Raw genomic sequence first — 19,807 nt, forward strand, 5'->3', positions numbered from 1 at the left:
AAACTTCGTAGGAGGTAACATTGGCCAGGCGGGGGCGTTCCAGCAGCACACCTTCGACGACAACCAAGGAGCAGGATCTTCCTGTTTATTTTGGGAAATTCACGGTTTATTATTTAGTTCTGCCCAGATGCATCGTAAGTTTTAATTACTTTGAGCTTCTCATTGTTACTCAGCCGAGTTTCTTTGTTGTACGTTAACTCCCTTACCCCAGCTGAAACTTTACAATTACAATGAGTCTTGAATTATTTACTTTTAACACTATCGATAGATATGATTTAAATTCCAAAGTTCCTGAAAATCTTACCTGGAAAATGCTTAGCAGCCCACACTCCTCCAACCGCAAACACAATGAAACACGTCCAAATCATTGTTTACTATAAGTGCGACGTACCCGTTGTTCACTCTTGAACTCCTACGATTGTTATGGTATACAATAAAGTTAACATCGTTCTTTTATATTTAAAATAAAAAGGTTAAAGTTCAATTTTTTAAACATTTATCTTGCATTTCATACTTCCACAAATCTAAAATTTTATTTTAATAAAAAATCTGAATTTTTTAGCTATAAATGTCATTAGGACGTAAAAACATTTATTCTTTAAAAGGATAAACAAACGGCCGTATTCTGCATGACCCCGCAAGTAAGAAGGGAACCGCCTACTTACTTCGGCGCTACCATTCGACGAGAGCTCACTGATTTCCCTCTTCTTCCCCTCTTGCTTGGCCAATTGAAGGGCTGCAGTGACGTCACTAGTGTGACGTGACTCTTGATGACCCATGTTCCGGAAATAACGTTACAATTAGCGGACAGTGTCATCTAGTGTTATTTTAGGAAGATGATTTGCAATGCCATCTATTTTTCATTTTTTATTCTAAACTTTTCTAACGCCATCTTCTTACAAACCAAAAAGTAATAGCCCTAAAACAATGCCATCTACTTTAAATTTCATTAACTTTAGAACAATATCTTTTAGGATAATAATAATAATTAAAAATAGCCTTCCATAGTAATCTGAATCTTGTTTGAAATTAAAACAATATTTAATTATTTTTTACAATATTTTTATTACATATTCAGCTTTAGTGTACAATTTATTGAATAAAATTTACATAAAAGTACAGCCAGTTGCGCGGGAAAAACTAAATAAGAGCTTCGTGAAGTTACCAACAAGTGACGAATATTCTTTAGTTCGTTTACTTTATGGAATTAAATTCTAGCAAGAATTATGAACCTGTAGGCCATAAAAAATTATGCACCTATAAGCCATGTCGAAATAGGAACCTGTAGGAGTAGCGAACTAGCGATTGTATTATCAGTAGCTACTAAGCGGCTGGAGCTCTGTTCCAACAGCGAAATGTAGGCGGTGGTGATCATTAAACCTTTTATGTTGCTGTAATTATTTGGATTCAAATAGGGATGGCTCTTAAATCCACTTATGGAAATAACTGCTCACCTATTCGCCACCCCTACAGGTTTTTTTCCCCAATCACCATAATAAATAAAGTTTTTTAGTATGGTTTGGAATATGTGTAGAAATTTGTGAAATAAATATTTGACTCAATTCGGTTTTGTGAAATATTTTCGTAAGCACTAAGCAATTGTTTAAAAATGGGTGATGAAGACCCTTCCTATACTGCGGAGGAAGTCGAAGCCTCTATTTCCCATCTTAAGGAACCCAAATGTGAAGAGCTTCAGCTGCGTAAAAGCAGTGCTCATATCTATAAGCAGAATAATCGATGGAAAACAGTAGCACTCGTGGTTAATCTGCTTTGCTAGATTAACAACAACCTAAAAACTGATGCAAGAAATAACAATACTAAAGAATAGACAAAAAAACAATACCAAAGAATAGAACAAAAACAACGCTATCACGATCGGTAAAAATAACAATAAGACCCTTCCATGGCCTAAAACCCAGATACTCCACGAATAAATAACAAGTTAACCAAAAAAAATCGCCGTATCATAATGGTTCCTTTACTTCAATATTTTGCCTGTGATGGGTTCGTTTTGTAGGGAAGACTGTAGCTCGGCGGTAATACATCTGCTCAGTAACACGACCACCTGGGTTCGATTCTTGGTCATGATCGTATTTTACATTTAAATTATTAATTCATAAATTAGTTATAAAATTATGAATTTAATATAAATTTAATTCATAAATATTTAAAATGTTATGAAATAAATTGACGTTAATAACTTTATAACAGCGTAAAAGACTTTCGCCAAAGCTGTTTTTAAAAAACACCGTAGCTCAGCATGCGTCGGTGACTTAGTTGTTAGAGTAAATCTCTGGCACGTAGCAAACCCTGGTTCGATTCCCGGCCGCTAAGACGAACACCGTGAATAAATGGTGAAAAAAATGCCAATGGAATTAGAGAGTTTGCCGTTACACTCAGCACTCGGTCCGTCCCAAAGGCCAAAAAAAGTAGTCGAAGAGAAAACTTCCGTACAAACACAAACCAATACAACAAAACCAACACAACAAACTCAACACCCACAACCGTCATAACACAAACCGAACACACCCAATAACCGTCACAACACGAACTCAACATTCACATAAACATTACAATAACAAAATATCCAATCAAACCGAGTTAAAACTGTTGCGAGGGTGCACGTTAACGAAAAAATTTTCCAAACCAAACCCATCCGCAAATAAATCCGATAACGCTAACCGTCGCACGGTGGTTTCGCCAACCCTTCGACTTCGTTCCCTAATTCCTAGCAACTGCGAACGCTAAAATATCGAGAAACTGCGTACGCAATGATTAAGCTTTGCACCGAAAATGCGAACGCGTTCGCAGGCCCGGTTTTTCTCAGACAAAAACTACTTTTTTCTATCGTGACCAACTTAGTGGAGAGTCCCTCGAAACGGGTCTTTTGCCAGACGTATTACTTAGTCAAACCCCGGTCATCCCTGGCGCTCCTGATAGGACAGTAACTTCCATGTTGATAAACAGATTGTTGAATATCAAAAGATCATTAAGGGGCCTTTCAGGAGTATGCACCGCCAGATTTTGAACTTACTAAATTTAAGCTGGAAAGATTGATTAATTATTAAATCTTTCAAGTTAATGATTACATCAGCTAAGCTCTAGTAGTAGGCCAGGCGGCAGGGTAAAAAAAACGATGAAAAATTGAAAAAAATGTTGGAGAAGAATTTTTTTTTCAAAACCTTTATTAGGTTTGACTTAAAGGAGACATCCCGAAGTGTAACCCACCGATGTTGTTCAAACTCGGGGGATTGGTAGACCTTCATGTAACTTGAAGAATCCTAAAGGGAATTTTTTCAATGGTCAACCGTTTTGCCATGGCAATGAAAAGTTTTTTGGCAACAACAAATGGAAATTTTCCCATTGAAAATAACATGGGATTCTGACTGATTCCTAGGACCCCCCCTGCGAAAAATTTGAACAAATTTCTAAATTTCTAAAATGCCAAAAATAGAAAAAAATAGATAAAAATTGACCAAAAAAACATCAAAATTGATCAACTTTTGATCAATTTGAGGTCAAAATCCCATGTTATTTTCAATGGGAAAATTGAATATTTTGTGTTGTCAAAAAAACATTTTTCGTCATGGCAAAACGGTTGCCCATTAAATAAATTCCCTTTAGGATTTTTCAAGTTACATGAAGGTCTACCAATCCCCCGAGTTTGAACAAAATCGGTGGGTTACACTTCGGGATGTCTCCTTGTTAGTAGAAATCCCAGTTTGCCCTCTCCCCCTCCACGATGACGCAATGGTCCTAAAAACGGGTTTTTGGCACATATCACGTTTTTCGCTCATCCTACAGAAAAACGTTCAATACATAAATTATTGCTAGGGCTATTATCTACAACATTTGTCTGATACATGTTGGCTTCAGACTAATACTTCGCCCTCTATCGTTCAATTAAATTAATTATTTTTGTAAAAAAAACGTAAAATGCCCGACAGAGGGTTAAATGTTAGTTTTAAGTACATTGTGTTCCGAGCATTCGTGTAGCAAATTTATTTATCTTTCAATTGGAATATTAAATGTGTCATTAGCATAAAGGGAAAACGAGGTCTGTGCAAATTATCGTTTTCGGCAAAATGCCGGCTTTGGGATTTTATATTTCCCTCCGAGATAAAGGGTGACGTTGTTTTGGACTGCGTATGCGTGTCGATCCCACGTGACTGCCGCCAGCTGGTTCTTCTACAGAAACAAAAACAAAGTTTATGATCGCACGGTTCGCGTTGGAGTGTGACTCATAGGCCTAACGCTTGGATTTTAGGTGATAAGAGCTAGTTTTACGATGTAAAATTGCAGAAAGAAATCTATGTTCTATTTGCAAGAACACGTTAAATAAAGGTGAAATTCGGGAAATAAAAGAGAGAGAGTTGAAAACTCTCAGAGAGTCTAGTATTCGAAGGAAAGACAATAAAGTAAAAACTCTCGAGGATGTTAGTTCTGTGACCACGCATGTTAAGTGCTATAAAGACTACATTAGAGAAAGGTGTATCGTGGCTGCAGCTAAAGAACCAACGGGTAAGTATTTTTAAATTTGAGAATTATTATTAAGTAAACAGAACGAATGTTTACTTTGGGTGAATTAAGTCAAAGAACTCGAAGATCTAATCAGCCAGCGTTTGATTTTAAGAGTTGTTGTTTTATTTGTGCGATGGATGCCTCAGAGTTATTTTTAGCGCGGGAAAAGAAAAAACCTAAAAAAAAGACGTGATACTGTTCGGCGTGTTCACAATCTTATAATTAATAACACAATCCAAAAGACTGCGGACGAAAGGCGTGACCTATCCAGCGAACAAATTATTTGGCGTATCAAGGATATGGATCTCGTTGATGTTGAAGGCACATAATATTATTCATGTTTACTGCATATTGTTGAAACTAACCTTTATTATTGTAGTAAGCTTTCATATAACTATGTCGATACTATTTTTTTTAGCAAGATATCATGATTCGTGCTTGAAAAAATTCCTTTTTCGTCCTCCATCAACTCAAGAAAAAGGTCGACCTGAAGACAAAGCGATGGTTGCTGTGGTAAATTACATTTCCTCACACATTGAAGAACACCGACAAGAATGCCAATTTTCATTGAAAGAAATACTAAAGGAGTACAAAGAACCCATTCCATTGCATAAATCAATTATATCTAAGCTAGAGGACAAGTATAGCGAAGATGTTATTATCACAGCCAAGCATAGCTCAGAGCCTATCATTTCTTTTCGTGATACCGGCTAAAAACTTTTAACTGAAAACTGGTATGCAAATAAAGCGGCAAGTGACGAAGAGGAGCGCTTTCGAATTGTACAGGCTGCTGCCGAGATTATAACCCAAGACATCATATCGAAGGTATACGGAATAAAGCAATATCCAGCATCGCACTCATTTCTGGCAAATATTGAACATGATATTCTGGACACTCTGAAAGCTCTTCTTGGAGTTATTATTAACAAGAACAAACGCGTAAATCAGAGTAAATGGAACACAAAGATCGTAGCCATTGCACATGCGATTATAGCGGCAGTTAGACCTAAATCGTTCTTATCGACGGTCCAAATTGGCCTTGGAGCCTTTTTGAGCAGAAAGTATGGTTCCAGAGATCTCTTACAAGTACTCTCCGCTTTGGAAATGTGCGCTTCGTATGATTAAACGGTAATGGTTGAAACATCAGCTTTATTTCATCCTCAGAAATCAACCACGATTGACTCATTTTCGCTATTTGTTTTCGATAATGCCGATGTTAATATTAATACTATTGATGGTTTTAATACTTTCCATTCAATGGGAGGAATTCAGTGTGTTACTCCCTCAGTTTCAGACGTAGCAATTTCGAGGGTGTCAAAGCTTCCAGCCCATACCGTCCGACAATTCGGTAACTTTGCCTTGAAAACATACCAAAAGAGTAGTAGTGGTGGGCTATCAAATATAAGTATCAAAGACTTGGAAGAGTTAAATCCCATTCCTCATAACGCAAAAATTTTAGCCAGTGAATTTCTCTGGCTTTATGGAAAGTCGAATAATATTTCCAATATTTCCGGGCTGGAATGGCTTCATGGAACAAGTAACTTCAGACGTGTCATTCGCGAAGTCTCGCATACTGTATCTGCCGTTCATAAATGCACCCCGAGCAATTATGATTCTATTTACATCGCTGCGGAAAAATGCAAGGCTTTAGGACAAAGCAGTTGTTTCGTCACTTTCGACCAGCCGCTCTATTTTAAGGCCCGCGAAGTAATTTCTTCTGTTGATGCGCAATCCGATCTAGCCTCAGTCACAGTTCTAAGACTTGTTGGATTTCACCTTTTGATGTCATTCATGGGTTCAAGCGGCTTTATCATGGATGGTAGTGGATTGCAAAATTTTTTTAATGTTGTTTATGCAGCTTCATCTACAGAGAAAATGTTAGCTGGGCACGCTTATGTTCGGGCTCTGAGAGCGCATAAAATGGCTCAAACAGCTCTCGCTAAAATGATCACATCTAAAGTTATTTTTTCTGCAGAAGAATGAAATGAAATAGAAGATGCTCTCGTTGATTCAAATTTTGTTAATAGGATTGACGGGTTACACTTACGAAACGCTCTGTAAAAATTCATAGAAATGCTAAACGAGCTCGAAAAAAGTGGACCGACAGCCAAACTATGGGTGCAATACTTTCAAATGGTGACCTTGATAAAACAGTTCATTCAGGCTGAAAGGACAGGGAATTGGGACTTGCACCTGAAGACTGTGCAACGCATGTTACCATATTTCCATGCGAGCGGCCATTTCTTATACGCTAAGTCTACTCAACTTTATCTGCAAGACATGCTGAATTTAGAAGCCAAAATGACCCCTTTGGAGTACCAACGCTTTGTAACTAACGGATATTTTACAATCCGACGTTCCGTAAAGTTCTGGAGTGCAGTGGCGGCTTAAGAAGGCTGGGTCCCCGGGGCGGCGGTAGTGTTTTGTGACACCCCCCAGGACCGTGCAGAGGTTTTCACGGGTCCGTCTTCTTCAAGTTGAATCGTTCTGATTTGCACCCCCCCTCGAGCTTCTCCGATGGTATCACCTGCTGCCCTGGTACCCGGGGCGGACCGCCGCCCCCCTTAGGCCGCCACTGCTGGAGTGGCATTTGGTCAGACATGAGCATAGAACAGACTCTCATGAGGTCTATGAAATCAACTGGTTGTTTAACACACGGTAGAGGAATAACCGATAGTGTTTTGATGAAGTGGATCCATACAATGCCAGTTATTGCGGAAGTGTCTGACCAGATTGAAAAACTGTGCAACTTGTCCTTCGGCACTACGGAGCAGCATGTAGATGCAAGGCCATCAAGAATTTTAAGAGATACAGAGGATTTGGAAAAATTTGTGACTTGGCTAACGTCTCACAACCCTTTTTCAAACCGAAGTGAAATTCTGTCTATTAGCACAGGTGTACAGGGAGACAATAAAATTGACTGCTACAACGCGCTTGAAATTGGTCTAGTCTCAATGAAAACCCTTGCCGGTGGTAACTTCGGAGACGTAAAATTTCAAAGAAAAAAAAGAGTGATTCCACTTCGTGCGGTAAATTCGTCTATCCTAATTAACGATGAAACTGTCCCAGTTAACCCCTTCTTAATTTTCCAAAGAATTGCAATAAGTAAAAATCCGACAAAGATTTGCAAAACTATTTCAACTTTGAACTAGCCCCATATCCACTTTCCCTTTTTGACGAAGCAGGAATGCATAAGACGAAGAATTCAGCTCTATATGATTCTTTTACTCCCACAGTTGAACCAGTTGATCTGGACAACGCGTTATACGTTAAAGATAATGGATTTCTCCGTCATCGTGTTGTTTGGCGCCAACAAGAGACATTCACCAATACCCTGCTAAAGTATGTAGATACGTTCAAAAATACTATCATGGTAATGGAAATACTGTGATAGTGATTGATGGCTATCCAGAAGAAATCCAAAATAAAAGCACCAAATGCGCGGAACGTCTCCGTAGAATGCGAGGGCAAACAGCAGCTAGCGTAGTTTTTGATGAGCCAATGCTAGCAACAATGTCACAAGAAAAGTTTCTCACCAACGACAAGAGTCGTCTGATCGACATGCTCGGCGTAAAACTTGAAAAAGCGGGGTTTATTGTAAAGCAGGCCGCTGAAGACGCTGACACTCTTATTATCAACACTGCACTTAATTGATTTATCACTTGGATATGACTCTGTGGTCGTGGTCGGTGAAGACATTGACCTCTTAATATTATTAACAGCCTTAAATCGTTCTTCGAAGAATGTATATTTCCTAAAACCCAGTAAATCCAAAATCGCACAAAGAATTTATGCAGCCAACAGCTTCAAATACGCAAAACTTGCGGATCACGTACTGTATCCCCACGCTTTTAGTGGATGTGATACAACCTCAGGGTTTTTCCGGCAAGGGAAACAAAAGGTAATTACATTTTTACAGAAAAATCAAGATTTACAAAACACAGTGGAAATCTTTAAAGATGCTGATTCGACCGCCGATTTAATTGAGAGGGCCGGGATATCGGTCATCAAAGCTCTGTACGGAGTGACTGGTAAAAATATATCGTTAAATCACGGCCGATTTAAACATTTCTCAAAATTAGTTGCTAAAAGCGCTTGCAACCTGGCATCATTGCCACCAACGGAAGCAGCTCCCCGACAGCATTCCTTGAGAAGCTATCACCAAATCCAACTATGGTACAGGAACAGCAAGAACCCATTAAAATGGGGTTGGAAGACTGCACCAAATGGATTGACACCAATTACTACTTTAAAGATCTTTTAAAGACGATCTCTTGCAAATGTACAAAGGGCTGTAAAGCCGCTTGCGGCTGCAGAAAGGCTGGACTTCGTTGTTCGCCAATATGTGGAAACTGTTTCGGCCAATCTTGCTCAAATGTGGACATTCAAGAAGACACTATAGATTACGATGACAAAATTGAACTGGTTTTAGAACACCTTGCGACTGAAGATATTGACGAGCCCGCATAATTATGACTATAAAATTAAGTGTTTTCAAATCTTATATTTGGTCCAAAATAGAATAAAAACAAATTAGTATGGAAAAAAGTTAATTTAAAAAAAACTAAACCAACATTTTACCGAAAACGATAATTTGCACAAACCTCGTTTTCAATTTATGCTAATGACACGTTTAATATAACAATTGAAAGATAAATAAATTTTCTACACGAATGTTCAGTACATAATGTACCTAAAACTAACATTTAACCCTCTATCGGGCATTTTACGGTTTTTTAACAAAAATAATTAATTTAATTGAACGATAGAGGGCGAAGTATTAGTCTGAGGCCAAATATATATCAGACCAATTTTGTAGAGAATATCCCTAGCAATAATTTGTGTATTGAACGTTTTTAAAAGTAATATTTTGTCTGGTATAGATGGTCGGTACATGAAAATTTAGTGATGGAGTTAATTCGAAGAGGTTCGGTTTAAATAGAACCTTTTTTAAAAATAAGAATTATCTTTTGAATTCGTATAATCTTATCGTCTCCAAGCCCAAGTGGTTTCGAAGTGACTCATGGGCATATGGCATACGGTAAAGGAAATTCGTGTGTGCAAGTTCTACGAACTTGTTTTGAACGTTTTCAATTTTTTGAAGCAGGTATTGAGCGCAGCCCCCCAGGCGTGCAAATCGTAAGTTATTTTTGAACGCACAAGGCTTGTGTATAATCACATTTATAATAATTTAATTACATTTATATTAATTTAATTACATTTATAATAATTTAATTACATTTATAATAATTTAATTACATTTATAATAATTTAATTACATTTATAATAATTTAATTACATTTATAATAATTTAATTACATTTATAATAATTTAATTACATTTATAATAATTTAATTACATTTATAATAATTTAATTACATTTATAATAATTTAATTACATTTATAATAATTTAATTACATTTATAATAATTTAATTACATTTATAATAATTTAATTACATTTATAATAATTTAATTACATTTATAATAATTTAATTACATTTATAATAATTTAATTACATTTATAATAATTTAATTACATTTATAATAATTTAATTACATTTAATATTTATTTAAAATATTCCTACTGATACGGATTGGATTCGAATATCCATATGACACCCATTAGACAAATCCGCCCTTCCTAGATTCAAACCCACCTCATTACGACGAAATTTAACGCCTATAACCACTACACCACATTTTACCACGCTAACGCTTATTTTTATATCACTTATTGTTTTACTAAAAGACCAAGGCTTAAGAATCTCGAGCTTATGCATCGCATATGAACGCCATTTTATTTTATTTTTCATGGACCAAAGTCAGTAAAAGAAGCTAACACAACAAGGTTAAAATTTCTGACCAAAACGCTACCGCCATCTGGTGAGACATATTTATAATTATCTGGAAATATTCAATATTTTTAAAAAATTAATTGTAAATTATCCATTTAAATTTAATAGAAATTATATAGCAAAGGCACTCAATGAAACTATAATCGCAGTTCCCATAAAAGTTTTACCACTATACAACAACCCTTTTTACCTGTACTCGCGTGGAATGATTACTAAAGTAAAAAAAAAAACAAAACGGCATCTCACCAACCAAATCGGCTACTTTTTCTCTTAACTTTCCCATAGCGTGAAGGCAACGAGTTTAATGTTAAAAGTCGAGGTACCTATATATAACCAGTCGACGACTCGCCTGGTTTTAATATCTCGATGTGGAACAAAGAAACCGACTCTTCGAGACGATCACCACCATGGCTCATCGAAGCAGATCGTGACGTCCAAACCGGAAATGAAGAAAAGCGTACAATAGAAATTGACATGAGTGCTTACTCATCGCTGTCAGCGCTGAAATCTACTGAACGTATCCAAGGTATATATTACAAATATCTAGAACCTTTATTTTGTGTTAAATATTTTTTTTAGTGGTGCAAAACATAAGTTTATCCAAATTCAAGTTAAATCACCCAAAACAAGTGAGTTTCTTTATTACTTAATAAGTTTAATTTCAGAACAGTGAAGCGTATATTGTAATTTATTACAGAAATAACTGAATTCAAAGATATTGTGGTGTAAAGCCTAAAGAAATTGTTTGTTTTGGGCACTTGGTCACAAAATTAACTTCAAAATACGAACTAAAATATCAAGTTTAGTCAAAAGTCCAAAAACAATAGCATTCAACTTAGTCCAAAAAAACAACGTAATAAAACATTAATTTTAAAAACCATTTAGTATTAGTCTATTTAAAATATAAGTTAATTTTATACTTCAGCGATGGAAAATAATTTAACAATATATGACTATTGGCGAAAGGGCAAAGTAAATCTTTAATTTTTATCGTCTACTTCCGTCACTTGTTGGAAGGCAGTTCTATATTTTTCAGGAATAACTATAAAATAAGTGACGGCTCTGGTGTAGTACCTGGAAGATAGGGGCTGCCGGAAGCGACATCTTTCGTGTGTAATAGAGTATAAGGTAGGATAGGTGAAAGTTTCTGATCTTAGGACCGTTGACTAAGTAGCTGCCGTGTATTTGCAACGATGCTTTTAGAGTCCTAGTTTCTCCAATTTAACATGTGCTCCATCAACGTGAAATGCTTTATATTAATGGTAAACTCAATAGTTAAATATTGGAACATTCAGAACACGTTTCATGGAATTAATTTTCTCGCAACACTTGACTCATTAACGGCCTCACCAAAACTTTATAACGGAAATTAAATGGAAAACGGCAAGCTTCGTTAAAAATCGATTTTATTCGAAATTTCAAAGATCAGGCTTTATAAGTTAACACCATTGACATCAGACATCAACTGTGACCTTGCTGACTGGCAACCAGTGAATTGCCTGGATCACGACTGCAAAGACTTCCCTCGTTCAAAATAGAAGGCGGTCACCAATGACTTCACCTTGTCGGGCACGTCCTCACCGACAGCCCTATTGGGACACAGAAAATTTGGTAAGTAATGCAATTAGAGAATTGTTAGGGTTGCATGCTCACTGGACGAAATCAGCGACCATCGCCGAAGAGTTTCAGACTGACCACGGATTCGCACAACACTCGCAAGAGACATTGTTATCCCACTTGTCCTCCAACTCGGGTGACGGCCTTGGCGGCGGCGTCGATCAGAGCCGGAGTCTTCTCGGCGACTTGCTTCCGGGAAGACACGCTGAACGACCAACACTGCGAGAAAGTCGAGAATGCTCCGAACAGCGAGTTGGCGTACGAGTAATGGTTGGCGCCGCTGTTCTGCGAGTTCAACCAAGGAGTGTTCATGCCGTTTCCGTAAGACGAACCGCCACTCTCCGGGTGCAACCCACCTCCAGGTACGAACCCGGCACCACCGAAACCAAATTGCTACGGCACCACAAGTATTATATTAGCCCCTTCTTCGAAAATAATTGAAGAAAGATTATCTGAGCATTACTTGAGAAAAGAACCCTTGACCAGGATGCAGAGGCTGATTGAACCCGTTATTCCAGTTTTGTTGTCCAGCGCCGTTTAACCATATGGAATTTGGTTCATCGTCTCCTTGACTGCGAGCGACTTGAACGACAACCAGAAGGGCGACTGACATAAATTAAAAACGAAGCATTATTAAAATGTTAGAATTTGCTTTAGAGAAGTAGCACAATTGTACAAACACTTTCGCTTTAGTTACTACTTTTATACAAATATGTTTCTACGTCCTCTGACCTTTATATCTAAAAAAATATGTATCGATTTTTATTGACATGAAACGCGAGATAACTTTTTAAAAGTATTGAGTTTACCTTTTTTACTTTTATTTTAAAAGAAGAATTTTTACTTTTATATTCACCATGACAATCGTAAGAGTTTGAAATAGAATAAGTGAGGGTTTCGTTGGAAGTATTGTCAATTATGATATGCAAAAGTTATTTCGTGTATCTGGTGGGAGGAGTGTGGGCTGCTGAGTGACTACATCGGTAAGTTATGATTCTGCATTTAATTTGTTCAGTATAAATAAAACAAAGTACTCGTTAGAATTGTTCGCTTCAGCTGCAAGTATGGAGCGAGACCAGTTCAAGTAGGACTTGCATCGAGAACCCAAAGAAACTCATCCCAGTAGCAAAAAGAAGATCCTCGAAGTAATAAGAACTTGATAATGCATCTGACGAGTACGCAACTAACTTATAGTTAATAGTATTAATTGTTTTATTACACTAACAGAAAAACCTCGACTAAGTCAATAAACATGGTCGTCGTCGGTATGCGGCTGGGACGCCCTATCCTGGACCGTTCTACCACCTCCAAAATTGCCCACCAGGCCATTTTTCAAATCGATGCCAGTCATCGCTAAACCTTTCGTTCCATCGGTCACTCTTCCCACCTTGGCTCCCTCGAAGACAGGAGTGGTCTAGTTTCCTACTTTAGAATTGCCACAACCGACTGTGAAGTTCCCAACGTATCCACCGTTCAAACCTTTGTCTCCTATCAAATATCCAACCTAGACCCAAGGATTCCCGACACTAGCTCCTTAGAAAACTGTGCCATTAAACTAGTTGAATTATTCTTGGCTGGTTCCGACATATCCCCCATTTAAGCCAACACCATCGAGCCCCGTCTTTCAACGGCCTTACTATGCTCCACACAAATAATTGTTATGCTCCACTCTCATGGTGTCAAATAATGGAAAATCAATGAAGAAATATTTCATATGCTAATCAATTAATCAGTAAATTTAGATAATTACAATTAAACTAAAGAAGTATACAGGGGAAAAGGGGGGAGGGGGTACAACGGTAATTATCACATTTGAAAAGGGGGGAGATGGTACAACGGTAATTATCACATTTGAAAAGGGGGGAGGGGGTACCACGGTAATTATCAAATGGGGAAAAAGGGGAGTCTACTATGGGGAAAAGAGTACCATGGAAATTATCCCCTAGCATAAAGGGGGATGACGCCTTACTGAGGGGGAGGTTCGCCTATGGGGTAAAGGGTGCCACAGTAATTCTTGCATGGGAAACAGGGGGAGGCGGCCTTACATTAATAACCATGTCAGGTATTTGGAATTGGCGCGTTTAGTTAGAAATCAGACCCTGAACATTGGGTTAAAATTTCAAAGTCTAGAGCTAACCGTTCTCGAGTTTTTAGGAACATTACATACCAATAAATAGAAGTACAAACTTTACGGCTTATAGTCTGATATATTTTGTTGAAAAAAAATCGTAAAAATATAAATTAATTTGTTCTTTTTGTTAAGAATATTTTCAAGATCGTTCCAGGATCTCGTGCTTCCATGCGATTCGCAGACATCATTTTCGTTGTTCGAACTTACGAAAAAATTACGACAGATCAGATGATATGAATTTGACCTCAGATATTACCAGATTATCTAATACGAGTTAAAATTGCAAAACAGAGAGTTCAAACCCGAAACTAATCTGAATTCATCACCAGCTGAAAGACAGAAAGTGAGCAGATTCCAGATGCCTCAGTCAAAGATTTTACACATCAGCCGATTAAGTTACTTTAGAAAATTTCATTTTCATTTATCTTGATATGCTTTTCGCAAGATTATAAAGTCAGACAACTAATTGAACCTGATCAGATGATTTATAGCAGATCAGTTAAGATATTGAGATACTGAATCAGATATAATTAGAATGACTAACTGATTACTTTCATATATGCCTGAATAACCTAATTAGTTCGTCGTTGGAAGCCACAATTTAAAATCTAAGAAATATGCTTTTCAAAGAATCTAGAAAAATCTTTTCAATACGTTAAGATATTACATGTTCTAGAACCGTGAAGACTGTTTGGCTGTACAGTATTTTAAAAAGCTCTCTTGGTAATAATTTTTAATTCAACCAAACCATTACACTAATAAAGTAGAAGCATCACACGTAAAGTACTATTCTTTCTATATTATATGGGCCGTAAATTACAAGCACCAATTACCCGGGAATCAAATAAACAATAGGCTGTTATTCTTCTTAGACAACTACACTATTAAATTACGATATAATTTAATTGTGAAGCCAAAGTATAAAAACTGTAAAGCCATTCTGAAGTGGTTAAAGAATCAGCTTCAACATGCAATCTATTATACTAATAATGCTTTCTCTTTTCTTCGTGGCTTCGGTTATGGCCCGGGAGACGTTTAGACGACAGCCTCGTAAGTTCCTCTCTTCTTATCAAAAAATAAGGAAAAGATCTCCATTTTCTTCATATTTACCATATTGTTTTTTAATTTTTCCCAAAATTGCAAAATGAAATACCGACGAACGATTAAATGTGAACGATTTTGCTTTATTCGCGTTTAGTCTTAAGAGATTCCGCAAGTTTATCAGGACCATGCTGGCAAGAAAGGGAATATATTAGGTTGAATGGTAATGTTAAACCTTCTGGCCAAGAGGCATACTCCAACTGGCATTTCGTAATGACACCCCGAAGGAGCGTTTACTAAAGTATTTTTTAAACTAAGGAATACGAAAAGGGCGTTCGAAACCAACGTGTGATGACGAAGGTAATTACCTGCCTCTGCAATTCAACCCAAGCACCGGATTCTACAAATGCGTGGACTCTTTGACTGGCAGGACACTGAGGCACGGATCCAGTCGCGGAGATGCCTTAGAATGTTACTTTTAAATGTGGATTCCATAAAATAAAACTGAATGCAAGTTTGTGGTTTATTTGTTTTACTGAACTTTAAGAAACGGAGGTTCATTAAGACACCAATAGTGCGGGTTAAGGAACTCCACACCGCTAAGTTTCTATTTGAACGCCAGCGCCCCAAGTAGACTTCCATTGAACCAGCTCCTGCCACAGCTTTCCCGTTTCCCCTACCAGACATTTTTATGTCATTTAATGATTGACTTAAATAACGGGTCATTTAAATTAGACTCATCATCAAACCAAGGCTTTCGGCAAACGAAGCCAATACTCACCGACGCTGTAGCTATTACTGGCTCGTGTTAAACTAAGAAAATATGAAAATATTTCACAAAACCGAATTAAGTCAAATATTTATTTAACAATTTTCTACACATTACCTAACAATACTAAGAACCTTTATTTATTTTATTAAAATTTATTTTTCTGATTGGGAGAAAAACCTGTAGGGATGGCGAAGGGATGAGTCATTTTCATATCCAAAAGTGGATTAAAGAGCCCTTGGCGCCATCCCTATGCGAATACAGCCAATTATAGCAACATAAAAGGTGTAATTATGACCACCGCCTACATTTGGTTGTTGGGACAGAGCTCCAGCCGCTTAGTAGATACTGATTATACAATCACCCCTTCGCTACTCCTATAGATTCATATTTCAATTTGGCCTATAGTTTCATATTTCTATCTGGCCTATAGGTTCATATTTTTATTTGGCCTACAGGTTCCTATTTCGATATGGCTTATAGGTGCATAATTTTATATGCTCTACAAGTTCATATTTCTTGCTAGAATTTAATTCTATAAAAAAAAACGAACTAACGAATATTCGTCACTTGTTGGTAACTTCACGAAGCTCTTCTTCTGAGTGGTCAAAGTTGGCTGTACTTTAGTGTGCAATTTATTGAAATAAATTGTACACTAAAGTTGAATATATAATAAAGATATTGTAAAAAGCAATTATATTTTCATGCTGATTTAATTTCAAACAAGATTCAGCTTACTAAGGAATGTTGTTTCAATTATTGTTATAAACATAAAAGATGTTGTTCTAAAGTCAATGAAATTTAAAGTAGATGGCATTGTTTTAGGGCTATTACTTTTTGGTTTGTAAGAACATGGCGTTAGAAAAGTTTAGAATATAAAATGAAAAATAGATGGCATTGCAAATTATCTTCCCCAAAATTACACTAGATGACACTGTACGCTTAATTTTGGAGTAGGAGGCGTTTTAACGTTATTTCCGGAACATGAGTCATCACGAGTCACGTCACACTAGTTACGTCACTGCAGCCCTTCAATTGGCCAAGCAAGAGGGTGTTTTTACGTCATCTGACCTTTTCACCTCAAAAATATGTATCGATTTTTATTAACATAAAATTCTAGAAAAGGAAAAGGATGAAATGAAAAATAACTATTTCAAAATTTTGAACTTTAACCTTTTTAACTTAAATTATAAAAGAACGATGTTTGCTAATTCATACAGCATAACAATCGCCGGAGTTAGAGATTAAGTACTGGTATTGTAAGCTATGATTTGGACGTGTTATATCGTGTTTGTGGGAGGAGTGTGGGCTGATGAAAGGTTTCCGGTCGAGACTTCTAGTCACTTCACCGGTGAATTATGATTCTTTGTTCTGTGTTTAGTAAAATAAATTAAATGTAATTGAATTGTTCATTTCAGCAGTAACAAAGGAACGAGATAAGTTTAAAAACGACTTATATCAAGAACCCAAAGAGACTTATCCCGGTAACAACGTGAAGCTCCTCGAAGTAATATGATCTTGATTGTGCGTTTGGGGAGTATGTAAACTATTAATGTTAAATTTATTTTTGTTACATTTATCTGTTAGATAAATATTTTACTTTTAATAGTATTGAATGATAATGCTCGATTTCGTTTTTGTAACCGAAGGTATCCGTTATTTATTTTAGATTATTTTGTAGGCCCCCCAAATGAAACGAAAAGTTACCTAAAAAGGTGTCGAACATCAAATTCCCAAAACGACTTTTGGAATAAACCGAAGGTCGTTGACCGTGTAAATAAACAGGAAGATCCTGCTCCTTGGTCGTTGTCTAAGGTGTGCTGTTGGAACACCCCTTTCTGGCCCGTGACACCTCCGACGAAGTTCCCCTCCTTTCCGCCATACAAACCGATGCCAGCCATCGCCAAACCTTACGTTCCATCGGTCACTCTACCCACCTGGATTCCCTTGAAGACAGGAGTGCTACAGTTTCTTACTTAAGATTTGCCGCAACTGACTTTGAGGTTCCGAAAGTAATCGCCACTCAAACGATTGTCTTCTATCAAATACCCAACCTGGACCCAAGGACTCCCGACATTGGCTCCTTGGAATACTGTGTCATTCAACTATTGAAGGCCAGGTCCGACCTATCCCCCGTTTAAGCCCCTACCTCTGAGTCCCGTCTTTTAACTGCCATGATATCCTCCGCTTAAATTTGATGCTCTCCCAAATTACTTTGCAGTCAAGTGTCCTTGCAGAAACCCGCTTCCTTATACGTACGTTTCTGGAAAACCGGACGAAGCGGCATCCAACGTTAATACCGTCGTGCTTCAAACTGATACTAACAAATTCAATTATTAATAATTGTTATAAATTTCTCAATAGCCCATATATATTTAATTTATCTTTTCCTCTTCTAGAGTCAAATCCAAGGAGTCATACGAGATATTCCGTATGATAAAATTAACGTCACTTCCGTTGATGTGAATGGCAGCGGCCACAACACCGTGAACGAGGAGGTCCCCAGTCAGTCGAGTTTCAGCACCCAACTCTTCGACGTCGGGAATACGGAAACAGTTAATAACGTCACGATCGTGGTCCTCAGTTAATGCGAAAAAGCCAAGCCCGGAAGTGTCGGAGTGGAAGACTCCATATCCAATGCATCGTCGACTGTGGAGCCTTCTTTGCCGGAATCAACTACTAATTCAACCATCTAGCTCTTAGATAGGCCCGAGGTCGGATCTCTGCTCTGCCAAAGATAGGTTTTCGAATAATTTATAAAAAAAAAAACATTGGGGAATGTTTTAAAGGAGCACACGAAAACGAGAGCCGATCGACCAAGTGTAATCAGATTTTAACTTCGAACAGTGCATTAATTGACAAGGGATATCGAGTTCCCGCTGTTGCATATCAATTTATACACGGCGGGTTCAGAAATTGCGCGTTTATTCAATAATAAATTGTTTTACATCCTGGGGATTGTGTATTTTTAAATATTTTTGAAATCTATTTATTTAGCAATTGGCTAATAATTCAAAGAAATTAAAATGTTTTTGAAATTGTTAATCCGTTAAGATCAAATCAGAGAACAAAATTTTAGGGATGCTAAAGTGAAGCGACATCTTTGAATTTTAAAACATGCGGTCGATAGCAAGGATGGATTGCGCTAACATTGTTCACGAACTAAAAGGGATTTTGCATCATTTCGTAATACCCATTACTTATTTAAATTGGTACTGCTTACAAAAGGAAATTGGATTTTAATAAGCTAATAACTGTTTATTTTAAATTAGTCCAATCTTTGCTCTTCTTTGGTTTATTGGGATGGGTTAGCGCCCCAAACACGGATTTATATTTGCTAAAAAGATTGCATCATAGAATTGAAAATAATTATTTTTAAATCTTATTATAACCGAAGAGTTCCATTACATTCTGATTTAGAGTACTTAATAAAAAATGTTTAAGAATATACAATCGCAAATTTATTGGTCAAACATAATCAATGCAGAAGAACGCACTATTTCTTTATTATACCCTCAATCAAATAAATGAAATTTAATCAATTAAACTCCCATTTGAAGAGTAAAAATATCTTTAATATATTAAAAAGAGACTAAAACATTGGTTTCTTTAAATATTGTTTTTATACGTCATGTTTTAAATTTGAAACTAGCTTTATAACGTACTATAATTTCTTGATTTCTTACTATATATGTACGGTATAAAAACCATCTGCTAATGTGTAAATGCTATTGTTGTCTGGCAAGAGTACAAAATTAATTTTCTTAAACGGTGAAAAGGTAAAAAGAATAAACAAGTACAAAATAAAGTAAACATTAAGAATAATTATAAAAAGAGCTGTCAGATTTCACGGTACTAAAACCGCTGCGTT

The 19,807-nt window shown here is 36.8% G+C and overlaps 5 protein-coding genes across 12 annotated transcripts in view; 3 read left to right on the forward strand and 2 right to left on the reverse strand.

The window, feature by feature from the left end:
- LOC149959504 (uncharacterized) overlaps positions 1–363 on the reverse strand; it is a 58,949-nt gene extending 58,586 nt beyond the window's left edge. The window contains exon 1 of the mRNA XM_090166475.1: positions 305–363. The gene's annotated coding sequence lies outside the window, so the exon portion shown is untranslated. The remainder of the gene's footprint in view (positions 1–304) is intronic.
- Positions 1–19,807, forward strand: part of LOC149959506 (uncharacterized) — a 140,759-nt gene that overhangs the window by 18,535 nt on the left and 102,417 nt on the right. The window lies entirely within an intron of this gene.
- LOC149959509 (uncharacterized) overlaps positions 11,789–19,807 on the reverse strand; it is a 337,839-nt gene continuing 329,820 nt past the window's right edge. For both annotated transcript variants that reach the window (XM_090166466.1, XM_090166468.1), the window contains exon 3: positions 11,789–11,967. In XM_090166466.1, the coding sequence (XP_090022592.1) occupies positions 11,883–11,967 (85 nt within the window). In that variant the 3' untranslated portion in view covers positions 11,789–11,882. The remainder of the gene's footprint in view (positions 11,968–19,807) is intronic.
- On the forward strand, positions 15,060–15,684 carry LOC149959510 (H-2 class II histocompatibility antigen gamma chain-like). Its single transcript, XM_090166477.1, has 3 exons — positions 15,060–15,176; positions 15,325–15,390; positions 15,486–15,684. Exons 1-3 carry the CDS (start codon positions 15,095–15,097, stop codon positions 15,647–15,649), a joined length of 312 nt encoding a protein of 103 aa, XP_090022603.1. The 5' UTR covers positions 15,060–15,094; the 3' UTR covers positions 15,650–15,684.
- LOC149959511 (uncharacterized) lies at positions 16,661–18,892 on the forward strand. 3 transcript variants are annotated; one of them, XM_090166476.1, is made up of 3 exons: positions 16,661–17,287; positions 17,355–17,443; positions 18,336–18,892. In XM_090166476.1, the coding sequence occupies exons 1-3, from the start codon at positions 17,203–17,205 to the stop codon at positions 18,522–18,524; spliced, it is 363 nt and encodes a 120-aa protein (XP_090022602.1). In that variant the 5' UTR covers positions 16,661–17,202; the 3' UTR covers positions 18,525–18,892. The 3 variants fall into 3 exon arrangements, 1 of the variants encoding a protein (XP_090022602.1); XR_016478594.1 differs by lacking the exon at positions 16,661–17,287 and having other exon boundaries at positions 17,297–17,473; XR_016478593.1 differs by lacking the exon at positions 16,661–17,287 and having other exon boundaries at positions 17,297–17,443; positions 17,698–18,892.

Source organism: Leiobunum rupestre, chromosome 2 (genome assembly GCF_980474605.1).
Source record: "Leiobunum rupestre chromosome 2, qqLeiRupe1.1.hap1, whole genome shotgun sequence".
Taxonomy (NCBI): domain Eukaryota; kingdom Metazoa; phylum Arthropoda; class Arachnida; order Opiliones; family Sclerosomatidae; genus Leiobunum; species Leiobunum rupestre.

Coding starts and splice junctions, on each gene's coding strand:
- LOC149959511 (XM_090166476.1), top strand. CDS start 17,203: ATGATTTGGACGTGTTATATCGTGTTTGTGGGAGGAGTGTGGGCTGAT. Junction 17,288..17,354: donor GACTTCTAGTCACTTCACCG/GTGAATTATGAT, acceptor TGTTCATTTCAG/CAGTAACAAAGGAACGAGAT. Junction 17,444..18,335: donor ACAACGTGAAGCTCCTCGAA/GTAATATGATCT, acceptor TTCCTCTTCTAG/AGTCAAATCCAAGGAGTCAT.
- LOC149959510 (XM_090166477.1), top strand. CDS start 15,095: ATGCAATCTATTATACTAATAATGCTTTCTCTTTTCTTCGTGGCTTCG. Junction 15,177..15,324: donor GACGTTTAGACGACAGCCTC/GTAAGTTCCTCT, acceptor ATTCGCGTTTAG/TCTTAAGAGATTCCGCAAGT. Junction 15,391..15,485: donor GGAATATATTAGGTTGAATG/GTAATGTTAAAC, acceptor TTTTAAACTAAG/GAATACGAAAAGGGCGTTCG.